Source organism: Terrapene carolina, unplaced genomic scaffold, assembly GCF_002925995.2.
Source record: "Terrapene carolina triunguis isolate 2854851 unplaced genomic scaffold, T_m_triunguis-2.0 Scaffold247, whole genome shotgun sequence".
NCBI lineage: Eukaryota > Metazoa > Chordata > Testudines > Emydidae > Terrapene > Terrapene triunguis.
In genome coordinates, this window is record NW_020664598.1 from 7,800,579 (window position 1) to 7,818,087 (window position 17,509).

General features: G+C 40.6%; 1 protein-coding gene across 1 annotated transcript in view; it reads right to left on the reverse strand.

Annotated features, from left to right (window-relative positions):
- Nucleotides 1–1,828: 1,828 nt before the first annotated feature.
- Nucleotides 1,829–17,509, reverse strand: part of RFX4 (regulatory factor X4) — an 83,794-nt gene continuing 68,113 nt past the window's right edge. Inside the window, exons 14-15 of the mRNA XM_024212958.2 lie at nt 15,825–15,963; nt 1,829–2,251 (exon numbers count right to left, since the gene is read on the reverse strand). Coding sequence (XP_024068726.1) covers nt 1,979–2,251; nt 15,825–15,963 — 412 coding nt within the window. The 3' untranslated portion in view covers nt 1,829–1,978. The remainder of the gene's footprint in view (nt 2,252–15,824; nt 15,964–17,509) is intronic.

A 17,509-nucleotide genomic window follows, 5' to 3' on the forward strand; every position in this document is an offset into this window, starting at 1 on the left:
GGAACAGCCCCTCCTCCCTGAGGATCTGTCTTCCTGCTTTCCCAGTACCGCTTGCCTGGACGTTGGCCTTCTCCACAGGCCTTTCCCCTGCACACACAGAGCCCTGCAGGAACCATTTTATTCCCTGCAGTATTCATAGGCATATGCCAACAACCATCACCCACTGTCTCCCACTTTATAAGGCCCAGGTGCTTTCCCTTGTGCCCAGTTGATCCTGCTCCCTCTGAAAGGGGCCAGTCACCCTGTAATAACCCCATTGACCTAAACAGGACATTGGGTGTGCATGGATTGAACATTTGGCCCCTTTATTCACTGTTCTAAGAAAACAAAGGCTTTGTTTTTCCAGCACTATTTGGCATCGGCCTTGTTATAAAAGTAATATTTATATAGAGACAAATCTTGCTTTCCTCCAGTGCAATTACTTGCTTCCCTTCCATCAGTATGATTACTTGAGTGAACAATGTCACCAGATTTTGGCTTGTATATGGCTCCAATCCAGCAATGCATTAAGCACATTTGTAACTTTAAGCAACCCAGCAATCTCATTTAAGACAATAAGACTATTCAGGAGCTTAAAGTTTCACACATTCTTAAGTGCTTTGCTGGATAAGGGCATACTCCACCACATTTAAGCTTTGTTTAAAGAGTTGTCAGCCTGTGAAGGTCACAGTGTACAAATAAATTAAAATAAAATATATTTAGTTTCAAAAACTTTTTTTTATCTGAGTGCGAAAATCCTTCATATATCTTGCACAACTGTACAAATAATATTTATTTCCATTTTAGCCATAAACATGGTTATCATCACACTGGGTGTTATCAAAGATTTTATTTACATAACAATTACTAAAATGCCCGATGTCATATTTCCATTTATTTATTTCTTACCCATAGGGTAATAGGTCCACCATAATTGCTTGGTGCATTTTATAATACAGAAGAAAAACCTATGTTAATAAATTCTAACAAAAACTCACAAATACCTACAAATCTCACAGAAAATGTCTACTAAAATTCTCCCAAAAATACAATACATTTTCCCACACATACACATTACAGAATAAGTTCAAAGGCACAGCTTTGAATTATTATTTTTTTGTAGACGCATATTGAGTTGTCATCTTGTGAAGGAATCAGAAGAGCAGTTTTCATACCTGTCGATAGGTAATGAAATGAATAATTTGTTTTGTATTGTCACTTTTACATAATTGCTTAGTATCATCGTATTTAACATATGTGGCTCTGAATCCAACACCTTACCAGTCGCAAAATCCCTTCTTAACCGTGATGTTACTGACCAGAGCTGTTGCATTTAACCAGATTGTGCAAACTTAATACAAATACATATATAATAAGAACCACAGTCAACTTAAGGCAGTGTATCATTCAATGCTACATGTCTTTCTTTTGTAAGGATAACACTTATTTGATCAACGGAAAGGTGCATCAATATACAAAATTATGTGTAAACTGAAGCCTATAACAACACATTCCATTTAAGGAGCCTAAAAAAGGAATTTATGACAACAAGTAATGACTTGACAGAATGTCTCTAAAGAACCCAGTAGAGGTGCCAGAGCTTTGTTATGGTCAACTTTTTGTCTTTATCTCAAATTATAAATAGATTTATCTATAACATCTTTCCTTAAAGACTAATTAACATTTGTCAGTTGGGGGGGGGGGGCGGAAATGGCTCAGTGAAACTGACATCATAACAGAGCCAGACCACATGACAGAAGAAAAAAAAGGCACAGCTTGGCCAATATAATGCTCTATAGTAACAGTTAAATCTTGTTACAGGAACACTCCGTCACACTGGTCTGCAGTATGTCCAGATTATGAACTAAAATTATCTGTCCAGGATCGATTCTATCTTCAAGTCCGTTAATGAATGTTCAGATAAAGTCCCATGTAATAGCCAGATATAAAGTTTTTCTGTCTTTATTAAATATAGGGGCTCATGCCATACCAGACATTTTCACTTAGCCCATCCTGTGGTGGCTTCTCCATTGATGTAGGCAAAGCCGGGAAAGTGTTGCATGTGCTCATATTCAGAATTCCTGCGTGTTGTCAAGGGCGTGTACATGTCACTAGAGTTTCCATATCTTGTGGAGTGCATGGATGGACTTGTGTAGCACGTGTTTGCTGATGGGACTTCCGGCCAGCGAGGAGTTACAGGGGCTGGATGCAGTCTTGGGGTACTGCTCATCAAACAGGGCTCCATCCTGGATGTCGGGCTGTTAAAAGGGTACTTAGAAATAAAAACACATTTTAAAAATGTTAAACACACACATTAAAAAAAAGTTAGAACAGGCAATAGCATACATGTTGCCTTTGTAGTAAGAACTATTCTTAAGGAGCTATAAAGGTCATCAGTAAATTCATAATGGTAAATATTCTTAGCAATACATTTTCTTTTTTTTTATATAACATTTATAGTGTGCCACATGAGATGTTCTACAGACTGTTAACTGAGAGCTAAAGAAAAACAAATGTTGGAACATCAGACTTTAAAGAGCCTAATTCTTCATCGCCCTACACCTTGTGTGGTCATTTACAGCAAGGCAAAGTGAGTGTTATACTCTACCCTTCTGATTTAACTACACTAGGTGCAGGGCACTGGAGATCAGGCTCAAAGACAGGAAGTGATTAGATGGAGGAGCTTAGATGGAAGAGAATGGGGAACAGATTGCCCAGCAATGCATGTTTTAATTATACCAAGGCTGAGGTGGAGCGGTTTGAAGAGGTCAGTAACTTTCATAATGGGAAATTATAAATAAAAGTCTGTCCCCCACTTGGTTCTGGTAGATGTATAACAACATTTGACAGACTGGGCATGAAAGTGGAAGAGGAATACAAAATGGTGGTGAATCGTGGTGGGGACAGAAAGGAACTCATGAGTGGAGGAGTGGAGCAAGTAGGTGGGCAGCCAGTGGACAGAAAGACAGAGAGGGATGATAGTACCACTTGTGGGAGGACCATTGTGAATTTTAAAGAGAATGAAGGAAATTGTAATTAATTAGTTTCAGAGATGAAGAGGAAGCCAATTAAGGGGATAGAAAATGAGAGAATATGGTACTACTTCCTGGAAGAAAGGGAGCATAAGTATTATTAATCCAAAATAGCCTATAGATTATGGAGAGTTGTGGGTTGTATGGTGATGGAAGATGGAGAAAACTATTTGGAAGATGAGTAGGTATTGCTGGAAAGAAGGAAAAATTTAAATGCAGGATTAGCATTGATAGCCAAACCCCCTCCATATTTAGAGGCAAGGAGTTTTTCTATTGTAAATGGGGGATAGACTCACTGAGTGGAGAGAAACTATAGTTTAATGATCAGGTCTAAGCCACCTGAGGGATCTCAAAGTCATCATACAGAAGGAGGTAAAGATTGCATAGTAACAGATCTGATGTTCTGGAGAGAGTCAGGTGGTGGTTTAGTGCCACATGCATTGTCTTGACAGAGATAGGGATAGTGCAGAGGAGGACTAGTAGAGGGGCAGACTCCTAAGGCAGCAGCATAGGCTGGTGAGGAAGATGAAGACCAAGCAGAAAGTGGATGAACTTGCTTTGTGATGGAGGTCAGCATTTGGGACTGGAGGCCATGGAAGAAGGGAGATTTAGTTGTTTTAATGGAAAGCAAAACTGGGGGGGAAAAGGGAAAGAAGAGAGAGGGTATTATGGATAAGAACTGGTGCTAAATACAAAAGAATATGGGAATAGACATACCAGGGTAGGCAGCAGAAGAATGGACAGTGATAAGTGAAGTCTTGAGATAAAGAGAGAGGAAAAATAGTAGGAAGTTACACAGGGAGATGAGAGGTTTCTCGGCCTTAACCAGAGCATTTTCTACTCACGAATGCTATGCCATTACTCAGCAATGACAGCCAAAACGATAGCAACTCTCTATAAGAGACTCTTAGTGAACATTCAAAGTGTTCAAGTTTTATTCACACATATGTTCAGGTAAAGTGCATTTTAAAGTTGCATGCACTAATATTTCCTGCAAACTGATCTATATGAGTGGACCCTTATGCCCATATGGAGTCCCACTGAAGTCAGTGGGGCTCTGCATAGGGGCAGGGTCATCCCACAGGGGTCAGATAGCAGGAGTGGAACCTAAATTTGCACATGTGAATACTTGCACCAGAAGTGCTTGTCTGCCTATTCAATCAGGGGACAAACTAAACGAGGTGATTTATTTAATCTATCACATCAACAGAGTTTATATTTCAAAGGTTGAGTATTAAATACTAATGTTTGCAATTAATCCACAGAATAAGAAATGGTTTGCAAACAGATCATTAAATTCAAACATCAAATACATTCAGCAAAACAATAACTGTTTCAAGATAGTCCGCAAGCAGAAAAATATCTCAAATTTGTCACAATTCGAATCAAGAAACTTATTATCCAGTAAACAGCAGGTCTTAAAATGTCATGCTTCCTGCTCATTCTACTGCATTCCCAAGAGGAAAGAGAAAAGGACCTTTAGAAAAAGGCGGTCTGTCCCCTTTAAATGTTTACAAGCCTGTCTCCCAGCCTCTGCAGAGAGGAGCCAAGGTCTGTCCACCTAGAAGGGAACTAACTGGTAAATCCGGAAATCCCTATCTGTGAAAAATATCACATTTTTAAAAAAATTATCCCAATTTGAAAATTTTCCACAAACGAGAAATTCCATTTTGGGAGAACTGAAATGGAATTTTTCAGTTTGCCAGCTGCCCACCTGGAAGACTCTTATCCATTTTACTTTCTGCAGGCAGGCAGCTGGAGAGTTCAATTTTCCCTACCAGAAAAATAATTTTCTTTAGCAAAATGCAAGTTTTCCCACAAAACAATTTGATTTTGCAAAAAGGGCTTTTTCCGTGAGCAAATCATTCAGATGGAAAATTCCTGACTAGCTCTGCTAACTGGAGAGCTTCTACAAAGAGGTGGGATGGTGAGTTATGAAAAAGAATCTTTCTACACTCCGGCTGTCTAAAGGGACAGCTGGAAACAGGAGAACAGAGGATGATATCTGCCTCCTGCTAAGGAGGAAGACAGGCTGAAGGCAGGACAGAAGGGAAGAGAGCAGTTTGCCCTCTATAGCTGGGAGGCAGCAAACAAGTCATGGTCCATGTAGTGATATGTGTAATAATTTTGAGTAGGGGTACATTAGGAGGGAAAGAGGGAAACTTTTCTGTTGTAAGATGCTTTTTATGGCAGCAGTTTGAAGCTAAATCCCGGGAAGATGGATTAGTTAGCAGAGGGCAGGTGAAGAGGTCAAAGATGCATGATGCATTCATTTAACACATGGCTTGTCACTTTATCACATGGCTCTCATCTCCACACATGTAGCGTATTATATTTTCCTTTACAATGTTTGACAGGAAAACTCAGAGATGCTTTGCCATTAACTTCAATGGGGCGTTATTTCACCCTAAAGGCCTTGATTTTCAGAAATGCTGAGTACCTAGAGCTTTCATTGAAGACAATGAGAACTGCAGGTGCTCAACACCAATGAAAATCAAGTCTTGAAATTTTACATTAAGGGACTTAAGGCCACAGAGGGAGTCAGTCTCTGAATCAGGCTTAGAATTTAGGACCATAGCAGTCTACTTGAATTGGGCAGCTAATCTGGTTGGTGAAGATTAGAGATTTTTAGAGCAATCTGTCAAAGAAATTATAAATATTTAAGTAAAATCTAAGTAGTTCCAGGTAAAGTTTAATAACTTTTCATATCTTTAACGTGTCAGGTGAATAACTCTGTGGAAGAGCCTTCTCATTAATATGCTCAAGAACTAAGTCGTCTTGGACCACAAAGGCAATATTTGAAGCGGGAAGGTAAAATCCCTCTGAAATTCATTCAGTCAATCATATGGGGATGCTAGGAAATATAGACCACCTCTGCCATATGTCCAGCTGTACAAATGTGCTGCCGTAGAGTACAGTCAAACAATACTTTGTAACTAAGGCCCTTCGTTTTCAGTTTCTATTTTGTTTAAAATTTCCCAGGAATGTCAGTGTTTATTACAAAAATTTAAAAATGGGCAAAAATCAGTGCAAAAGATTAACTTCACAGTTTTCTGGGTAAATATTGAGATTATTATTGGGGGGATGTGAGGCTAAAAAAAAGCAACAAATAGAGAAAAGTTGGAGTATTGAAAGTAAAGCAGCTCAATGCTGTAGTTTATTTGATGAACTGTACATTAACAGTATATACCCATATGCACGTGCATGCATATATGTGTGTCTTCCACTGCATTGCCTTACTTTAACAGACAGCCTCTCATTCACCCCAGACTAATCTATTATTAAAATAAACACATCTACCTAATGTAATATAACAATCAGTATTGTCATGTACTTGTGTGGTCCAAAATTTGAATGAAAATGTTAAAAATAGAACAATCGTTTTTGTAAAGCCTGGGAATTTTTCAGTAAAAATCAGTAAAAACTTAAAACAAAGGGCCTTATCTGTAGCCTAGTGTCCAATTTAACCTGTTGGCTAGGGCTGTTCAGAGGAGGTCATTAAATCAACCGCAATGTTCCACTCTATAGTGGCCAAAGCTGTGAGCTGTTCTCCTTCCTAGCCTCAGAAGCCCCTGAGGAGCAATGTTCACAAATTGTCCTGTTACCAGGTGCAAGGATAAGGATGAACCATTTGCAAAAAGGTAAAAGCTTCAGGGATAATTTAAACGAAAAATGTGTACTCTCCAGAGGCCCACAGAGTGAAGGTTGGTCTGAACTGGGATAAACTGGGAAAATACTATATTGGCCTAATCAAGATCTTGTCTTATAAACATTGTGATTGATTTATTTCTTAATTCACATTAGAATTTAATGTTAACTTGAAGTTTCATTACACTTGGAGCCAGTGTTCCAGCTTAAAAAAATCTTTTCTTCCTGATGTTCTAAACAACTTTCCCTCTTGCTAATCAGACTAGAACATTCTGTTATCCTGACATGCTACAATTTCCTGCTTGAAGCTGTGAGGCAAAGGCTGGGATTCAAAGCCAGGGCTTGACCTCCTTGCATGAACTGAGAATGAGGACTTTACACACTCCAGGAGAAGCTCTCTCTGTGATGTACAGCAGGCTTCTAAAATTTCAACAAGGGAAACGGAATGGTCTCTAGGGAAACGGAATGGTCTCTAGGGAATCCTCACAGGTTCTCCAGGTTATGCCATGTCATTATTATATGAGGGAGTCACACAATGCCGATCGCTTGGCAGGTAGAGTAGATGAACATATCAAAAAGATGCCCTTTTTGGATTTAAGCTTTGGCCTATGGAGCAAACTCCATAATGCATTGAAAGGGAGAGCTAATCTGCCTTCCCACTTTCAGTTAATATGCCACAGTGAGGCTTACCCAAGAGCAAGGGCTAATGACTGAGTATAAGGGGACAGGATACAGTGTGCTGCTTTTCTGTTTAGTCGAATACCTCAGATGCAGCTGTGTTTATGAATGTGTCACGAATATAAAAAGAATAATTGCCTGAAAATAATATGAACTCCAAATATCTACTATTTTACAATAAATTCTGTTATGACTGAATCCAACATGGAAAGTTTTGTAATGGTAGGTCAGCTAATTGCAAATGAGTCAGTGACTTCTTTTTCCCTACAGTGAAGAGACCATTGAAAGACAATATTTTTAAAGTACCCATTGGCCCCTGCCTGACTATTAACTCAACCAATGAAGCATCTATTCAGCCTTGTTGGAGTGTCCAAAGCATAGCCATCTGCGCGGATGCCTGCCCAGGCTGCCTGAATCACCTTTCACACTTTACATCCGGTTTAATGAAGAGTGCTTAAGCATGCTGAACTCAAAACACTGGGGCCTAGTGATCTTTGCCAGATATAAAGGCGACATTTGTTGGAGGGCTCTTGACAGGAAATTACTATTTTCTGGGTCAACTCACACTTGCTGCTACCACTGCTGTTTAAACTAGACAAGAAACACTAACCCCTTTAAGTTTGGATGACTTTAAGCTGATTATTGTTAAGGCCTTTCCCCAAAAATTTTAAATTAACTCAATTTCTTTTAGTATTATTTTAGAAAATACTATGTTAAGTGTCTTCTCCCACCAATGGAGTCTGAGTTCCTTCAGAGCAAGGCTAAAGAATAATCTCTTTATCCTTACCCTTTAGCAAGCCTGTTGATTATGCAAGGAGGTGAAAGGTGTCTCTGTCCAAATAGCAAAATATTTTCCTTATGAATGCAGCTCTAACTTTATACTGCATTAGCTCACACTTTTGAACAGCATTGGAAGTCATTATTATATACATTATCTTTAGGATTCACAAGTACCTAGTCAAAAGTTATATCTGTATTAAAGAACTGGTTACAAATGAACTTTGTGGAAAGTTGTACAGTAAAATCTCACAAATTTAATAATAAAAGCTATTTATGTATCGGTTGTTTCTTTCTAACCTTTAATTTGACTCTTTTCTGTACAAAGCTAGGTTTGGTGTGTCTTGGCCCCTCACAGATGTAGGGTAAGTGATTTCGGCACTTCTGAAAATGGGACTTAGGGACTTTGAAAATTTTTACCGATGCTTATTTTTTTAAATGTCATTTTCTGCTTTCCAATAGAAGTATGTGATTATTTCAGTTGAATACATAACAGTCTGATGGACAGTTATGAAATTATATCTTCTAGAACAATAATTCAGGTTTCTTAAATGGGATTTGGACATATTGGTCCTTATTTATTCTTAATGTCATTACTATCTATAAGGAAAAACTAGCTGATTCTAATGGGTGTTACAGTTTCCAGGATTATAAAGTGGTTATTGGGGGATGAGGACATATGGAAAAGGGAAGGCTATTGTGTAAGGATATAGTACACATGGGGTGAGGTTCTCACCCCTTCTCCAACCCCATTAAGGCAGGCAAAAAGGGCTAGGGTGGTATAAAGGGGCTCTAAAAACACTAGTTCCAGGTGGAGAAGAACTCACCTGGTGCAAGCACCGCAAATAGAGAGAAGTAAGACTGTCTTCCATGGCCTCCTTCACCCTCCCCAAACCTGGCCTAGGGACATGTCAGTGGTTGTGAGGGGAATGTCAGAGGCAGGGCTGCTCATGCATTGCTGCGGCCCATAGGGCAGCCCCGCAAAGCTACTGTAACTTAGACAAGACTTCAGGACTAAGTTATGTTAGGGGCCTCTCCAGTCCCTGGAACAGCCCAGTGTCAGCAAAGTGCAAACGAGGCTTAAAGCAACCTTAGCCCCTGTCGTCAACCCCAGCGTGCGAGTTCTGTGCTGTGCTTCTTAGAAGTGCAACCCCGAATTTCACACAGGGAGCATAGTAGTATTAGAGTTACCAGGGCTACCAGTATATCCCACACCACAGTGAGCATTAGCAGGAGCAAAGAGGTTACTTATGAGAAGGTACACAGGTAAACATGCACATGTGCTGTCTAGCAGAAGGTGTGTCCAGTCACATATACCCACAGATATGTGGGTTATAATCCTATTTCATTAGTAGACCTCCAGGCACTTTGCTGCCCACATTAAACTCACGCAATAAACTAAACTACTGCCATATTGGAGTTCCAAAGGAATTGTGGCCTTACACAGATAACATCAATAAATACCGCATCTGTAGAGCTCTAGTCATCACTGTGCACTGAACAAAACATGTACTGCCCCAAATTGCTGTCACTATAAACACAACGTGGAGATCAAAGCCTAGCATTACCACTTGTCCTGAAACTCATGGGACACATTTTTCATGGTCTGTCTCATGTTCTGAGTGCTGGCATGGCAATGTTTGTGTAATCCACTATTCAATGTGTGTTGTGTTCCCTCTCTGCCTAATCCATGAAGTTCTATAGAACATATGACTTTGCTTCAGCTTCTAACTATGAGAAGTAGGCCCCAATTCTGGAACATATTGCTATTCAGTACAACACTTAAACACATGGTTAAGTGCTGTCCTAAATAGGAATGGTCTTAAGCAGTTGCGTAAGTGCTTTTTATGCATCAGTCCTTTACCTCTATCTATAGATGCTTATGCTCTTGGCTCTGGCGGTCCCAGGTTCGAGAGGATTGTCATTATATTTACATGACATTTTCTTTGGACAGTGAAACTAGAGAGGTGAGTTGTGCATTCTGTCTCCAGTCAGAGTCACTTCCTAGTTCTTGTACATTAATGCAATGTTATTGTGTTTGGGCTTCCACATCACATCGAAAAGTTTAAATCAATCAATAAATGTCTGCTTTGGAGATGAACATATTGTGTCATATGTTCAGTTACTAGAAATTTTAAAATATTAAAAACAAATATGGTTTCATGTTCATGAAAACACAGCTCTTCATATTAAGATAAGTATAGTGAAAGTACTTGGTGTTTTACAAAACAAAAAAATGTTGGGGCCTAAATTACTCGGTGTCCAGTGAAGTAGCAAACAGTTTCTGGAGTCTGAGAAGGGAGAAGATGGGTGTCTAGAAAGAAAGTGGAAGAATATTTTAACTGAATGATAGACTCAGTCATAGTCTGCTCAGGGTAAAGTTCATCTATTTCTCATGCCAAAAGTTTTGATCAAAACTCAGCTGACTTTGGTCAACACAGATTGGCTAAGCAGTGACATTACGAATAAAATATACATCTCATCACTGTGCCATGGATTGTTAGTGGAAATGCTCAGAAGTTCTTTGACAAAATTGTTGCCAATAACCTATTAAATATGAGGTAACACCAGCAGCACCTGGTTCAGCTAAAACTATGTAGGTGGGTAATTTACAAAGTATAACCTGCAATACACAGGTGTTTATGTATAAACATTACACACTTCGCTAGTTGCAGGAGCCACATATGATCATATGGAGGTCTGCATTATTGCCTAGAAAATGAGACAGTAGTTAGAAAATTCACACAGTAGATCATTTAACATTGATGCACCGTGCTCTTGCTGGTGAGCCAGACCTGGTGTGCTAAATCCGAGCAATTATAAATAGGAAGCAGCTGCTCTGAGAACTATCAGCAGATGCCACCAGAAGGCAAATGGATTTAAAAAATATTCAGGCTAAGATTAAGATACATTTAGAGAGATTCTGCATAAAGGACCCAATCTAATTCCAATTTAAGTCAATAAAAAGACCCCCATTGACTTAAGTGGGAATTGGAGCAAGCTGATAGTGCGGGGAGGAGCCAGCGAGAGACTGAAGCCAGTGCAGCAGCTGCAGAAAGCAGTTCAACCAGGAGCCCATAGCTACTGATGATGGCATTAGTAGAACTGCGTGGGAAGCGGTTTTCCTAGCCCATGAATATTTTCAAGATTTTGGAAATGTTTCCTATTCTGCATCGAGATGAAACCGAGACCTTCTAAAGTTATTTGATAAAAAAGAGAGATAGAGAGAGGTGAGACACAGACACGACTTGCTCCAAATCAAGCAGATCAGGGACTTGAACTCATGTATCCCAGGTGCAGGCCTGCTGACAGCAATGCCGGGCCGCAGGGCCCAGGGTGGAAGCGATGAAGCCGTCACTTCTGGGACCGACCCGTCACTTCCGGGACCGACCGCACTGGCCAATTGCGCCGGCCCCCCTAAAGCGTGGGGCCCGGAGCAGTTGCGTACACCTAGGAGACCTGAGGCCTGCCCGGGCGATTTAAAAGGGCCCACGGCTCCCGGCCGCCCCCGCGGTAGTGGTGGCAGCCAGGGGCCCCTGGGCCCTTTTAAATGACCAAGGCCCCTGGGCAATTGCCCCCTTTGCCCCCCCCCAGTCGGCGGGCCTGCCCAGGTGAGTACCCAAACCACCCGGCTATTGGCTATCTTGGGTGGCTCTCCCTCCCGTCCCCTCCCCGCCCGCCATCTTGGACCTGAGAAACCTTCCTGACAAAGTTTTGTCAAAACTGTCCCTTTCCTACAAACTATTTTGGTTTTGACAAATTGGCATTTTCCAACAAAAAAACATTTTGTCAAAAAAGTCTCCACCAGCTCTAGTCATCAGATTGCTTTCTGCAGTTTTCCCTCTGAACATTCACTCCACTGTGTTGATTGGCTGTTTGCTTCAATCCCCACTCTTCCTTTGTCTTTCAATCTAAGGGCTGGTCTACACTGCCGCGCTAGTTCGGCGGCTGGGGATCGAAGTTCCGAGTTCGATTTATCACGTCTGGTCTGGACGCGATAAATCGAACCAGGAAGTGATCCCCGTCGACTGCGTACTCCAGCTCAACGAGAGGAGTACCGCGGAGTCGACGGGGAGCCTGCCTGCCGCGTGTGGACCGCGTCTGAACTGCGGTAAGTTCGAAGTAAGGTATGTCGAATTCAGCTACGTTATTCACGTAGCTGAATTTGCGTACCTTACTTCGACTTTGGGGGTAAGTGTAGACCAAGCCTAACTAATCCCCTCCTAATATAAGCCCATCAAAACAATTTACATAATAAAACAAAAGCAACAAAAATATCCTGGGACTAATGTGATGTTTGCAGCCATCATACTGTTCACTCTGCTTGCATGTTACCCTTTTCCCTGCTCCTTTGTTTGATTTGTTCACTTGGTCTAGTAGTTCTCAACCTGCATCCCATGGGCCACTTGCGGCCCAATCAGCACACAGCTGCAGCCCATGTGACATCCTCAGTGCCATACAGGTAGTATATATTTTTTTTGTGGATGCGGCCCACATAACACATAGAGAGCTGCATATGCTGCCCACAACGGTAAATAGGTTAAGAACCACTGACTTAGACGGTAAGCTCTTTGGGGCAGGGACTGTCTCTTATGTTTGTACAGGGCCTAGTGCAATGAGACCCAGTTCTTGATGGGCTCCTAGGCACTACTGTAATAAACATGGTAAGTAGTACACTAAATAATGCTCAACTACGCTTTTCTATTTAAAGCGAACGTGGACTGTGGAAAAATATTTCTTTCGAAAAGAAAAACACTGGTAAATATATGCCACTTGACTGAAAAGCCCATGCAGACTGCTGGAACCAACTTCACCCCGGCATAAATGGGTGCAGCTCCCCTGACTTCAGTGGAATTGTGTCTGCATAGGGCCCTGCAAATTTGGCCCATTTTGTTTTGATTTTGCAAAGTCATTACTTCTGCTCTATGATTCCTTGCAGCAGATTCCCCTTACAAATGCTTCCACTAGAAAAAAAATGTGGCTTCATAATATCTCTTTTAGCTTTTCAGTGCAGAACACATAATTAAGTTGTTATGCATTAGGGTGACTAATAAAATCACAACATTTATCAGTGCAGAGATTTTACAGCATTCCATTAAACTTTAAAAAAACCACCTTGATTTCAGCCAATGTTAAAACTCTTGGAAGCATTCTTGCATCTTTGGGTGCAGTTTATAGCTCCTTTAAAATTAGCACATTAATAGGGTTTTGCTGACTACATTCTGCATTAAAAAAAATCTCAGTTTAGAAGCAGCGTAAGAAAGAACATACTAAATTCAAGCTGAGGTAACTGCTCTGAAATATGATCAATTAAGACACATCTGCTTGTTCTATTTTGTTCTAGAATGTTCAAGAGCTGAAGGAGGCAGAAAAGTTATTTGAAATCTGGACTTGAAGAGACAGTCTACTACAGCAACAATGCTTGCAAAAGAAATCTCCCTCAAAATGGTTGCATGATTTTAATTTTTTTTATTTGTATATGTTGCCTTAACCATGAAATTAGTGTGCACTCAATGTAGTTATCTCTATTTATTGTTATTTGCATAACTTATGCTATCTATTTTTGACATTGCAGACTGTCACAAGAGGATAAGAAATTTGAGTAAGGGACAAAATTTCTAAACAAAAGCAACAGCCAAACACTCTATTATACACACAGACACATGTTCTTCGATAATTTCTAAGCCAGTGCATGTGTCCTTAAATCACATACTTAGATTGTTTTTCATGCAATTGTTATTATATATTTTTCTGCAATTAATAACAGTGAGATAGAAAACTGATTTCCAAAAGGCGAAAAGTCTTTGATTTCAAAGGTTTGTTGCAGAATATAAGAATACATACTGTAGTGAAAAACGGATACATACAAACTTGTCTTACACTACTAAACCTAAATATCCCTCATTTGTCTTACTGTAGATATAGCTGTTGCACTAAAGGTTAGAGTTTCTACCCAGCACCTGGCATAATTGTCTGGGCCAGGTGCTTGGAAGATGCATAGGAAATTGTGGGAGGAATCTCTTCACACAGGCCACTGGGTCACGGTTAAGCTGTTAGTAATACCTACCTCTTATGCAGCACTTTTCATTCATATATCTCAGAGTGCTTTACAGAGTATCATTATCCCCATTTTACAGAAGGGGAAACTGGGACACTGAGAGAGGAAGTGATTTGCCCAAGTTGACCCAGCAGGCAAGTGGCAGAGCCAGGAATAGAATCCAGATTTCCTGTGTCCCAGGCCAATGTTCTATTCATTAGGAAATACTGCATCCTCCATGAAAGCTGCTCCAGCCTAATGACTGAGTGCACTTCGTGGCCCCTTATGTGTCTCCCTAAATTCGCTATAGATGAAAGATAGGAGGATCCATACAGATGGACACCCCCAATTTTGCCTCCTCCAGAATCCTGCCCCTACCTGCTTCCTGCATGCTCCCAGACACAGAGCCCCCATGGAGCTGTGCTCCACACTGTGCATCTGTGTATCCCCCAGAACCTCACTGCTTTGTGGACCCATCCTAGTCCTGTTGCCAACGGCTGTGCCTGCACCTCTAAATCCCATGCTGGTTCTGACAGCCAGTTTTATGAACTGAAATAACTAAATAGTGTAGTTAATGTACAGTAGGAGACTTAGAATAGAAAGTGGACTAAGGTTGTGCTTTTCATGCAATGGAATTCCAAAGTGCTTCACAATGCATGCAGAAACAAAGAGCAAGCAGTACCCAATCAGTGAAACTAAGCCTGAGTCAGAAGACACAGGGCTTGATTCACCACTGTACTACTTTAGTTTCATGCCAATGTAACTCCATTTAAATTAAATGAAAACTGGAGTAATGCAGTGGTGAGTGAGACCCATAGTTTTTATTTACAATTAAATGACTGACTCAGTCAGATACACTTCCTAAATATGAAGTGCATAAAAGCCCAATACATATGTTTGAAACAGCCAACACAAAGGCTTTATATCATCTCAAGCCATTACTGGGCTCATACAGACGAACAGTTTTAATAAATGGATCTGATTTTAATACTACATGATTGATTAGATAGATAGAGTCCAAATTGTGCTGCAAGTTACAAAAGTTCTTAAAGCAACTTTATGATAAACATGGGATGAAATCCTGCCTCCATGAAGTCAATGGCAAAACTCCCATTCAGTGGGATCAGGATTTCACCCAGCATATTTAATTAGATGCCAATATAAGTTTCAGAACTGCAGTAAAATACTGAGCCTCTGTTTTAAGAGTTGAATTTCAAGCAGTATTTGTCACAAGTTCAGTCCCCCCCCCCCCCATCCTAGCATCAGATGAATTATGGCCGCTATTTTAAAACACTTATTTCAAATGAGAAGTCTGTTTCACTTCAGAACAGCTAATGCAAATGTTCAGTTATTTAAACTGATTTTTTAGACTGGTGGTTGGCAAAGAAACATTTTTTTGTAATCCCATCAATTGCATTTAAGATCATAGTATTCAAAAACAACTTCACAGATTAAAGTGACTTTTGGCAAAAGAATCTGCAGCCAGGATGAAAATGTTTATGAGGAATTTTAGACCGCTATGGTCTGTAAAAGCTGAGAGTAAAAATCAGGGCATAGCATATAACATCACATATTAAAGATTGTTTAAAATCGCTTGAATGCTGATTACAGATAGTTTAAAATCTTTATTTAATACATTAAATCATGCATTGGCAGTAAGACAACAGACTTACCTGTGAAGAGCTTCTGTGATAAGCTGAGTAATGAAGTGGTCCAGAAATAGTAGTGTCATGTGATAGAGATGGATATTGACTCTGCATTGGATAAGGGTGCTGGTTGCTATAGCTACCATAGTTGTAGCTTCCTGTGTACCTAAAATGCATGAAACCCCCCCACACACACATTTAGTACTAATAATAACGGCATTCCAGCTACTAGTTCTGTTGTAGTTTTCTAATGCTACATGCCAGATATATTTGCATTTGTTTCCATAGGAGAGAGATGCTCTGAAGAACAATCTGTATGAAGATTTACCCCAACTCAGCTCGAAGATGCAGATGTCACTTAATGGAATTATGTGCTCTACACAAATAGCAAATAGAGTGACTCCATGTGTCTGTGTGATTTGTAATCAGTCATTTGTAGTGCTTTCTAAGGGTCCAGTTTGGCCACCTTTACTGGTGTTCCATAGTCCCCTGTTCTGAGTGGTGGTTCATGGAGCTACTCACACAATGAAATATTATTCAGCATGAATGGTAGAACTGGGCCCTGAGAGCTAAACTGTTAAATGTAGCCACAGCCTTGCACTGGGGCAACGGGTGCTCCCCACTTATGATGGGGTTGGTGGAGTAATTTGCTACTTCCCTTTAAGGGGTGCAGCATACTCTTCCTGTGGGGCTGAGCAGAGGGGCAGAGTCATGGCTCTACCTACTCCCCTTCTCTTCCTACCCCTTTTTTGGGGACAGCTGTTCCAGCACAGGTGGGGATGGGGGCGGGAGAAGCCCCTGCACTTTTCTGAATGTTTCTGGTTAATCCTTAGGTGGGTCACACAAGAGGGGAAGGGATGGAGACTCTTTACAGTCTCCCTGCCTCTGCATGGCCATTTAAATGCTAGATGCTAATCTAGCTCGAAAGTACTAGGTTTTAAAAATGTACACGAGCTAGAAGTGGTACTGATATAGGGATGGAGGGAGGATGAGGCTCATTTACATTTTATTTTTATTGATTTTTAACATCTTTTAAACAGATTACTATAAGGTGCACATGGTAGATCTAGAGTCTGGGTACATTTAACCATCTCCCATTAGTCTTCAATATAGCGCTCTAGAGATACTGCGCTATATTGTAAACCAGACAAACAAACAGGTATGTTTATAAATGACAGCAGGACTCCCAGTCTGAAAATGATTGCTTTCAAAACCCAGGGCCAGAGGCCCCTCTTCATTCAGAAGTGTGAGGTGGAGCAAAGCAAGGGGGAAGAGGATGGACCTCAGTGGGACTCAAGCATGAATAGGGAGGTTTTCCATAAGGGGGACCGGTCCATCTGGGAGGCTCGGTGGGTCCTCCACTCTCTCTTAATTGGAATGGAATAAATGTCCCAAAGAGTCAAAGATGTTAACATGACCCTGTCCCTATACAACATTAAACATGATTCATGGTTTTGAGTGCAGAGACCTTGCCCTGCTTAGCCCCATGGAATCAACCACCATTAAAAAGTGTTTTAAACTTTTATTAAAGCCACAGAAAAAGAAGGAAGAACAGTGAAAGCATTTGAAAGGTAATGTATTAAAGGAAGCTTTTCTTCATTCCCTTTAGCTGTAGAGTTTTTAGCAAACCCCAGCCTGACAGTCTTTGAGATGGTATTAAAGATGTAATAACTTTTTGGAGGTGGGGGGGAGAGAAAAAGATAGTTGAAATG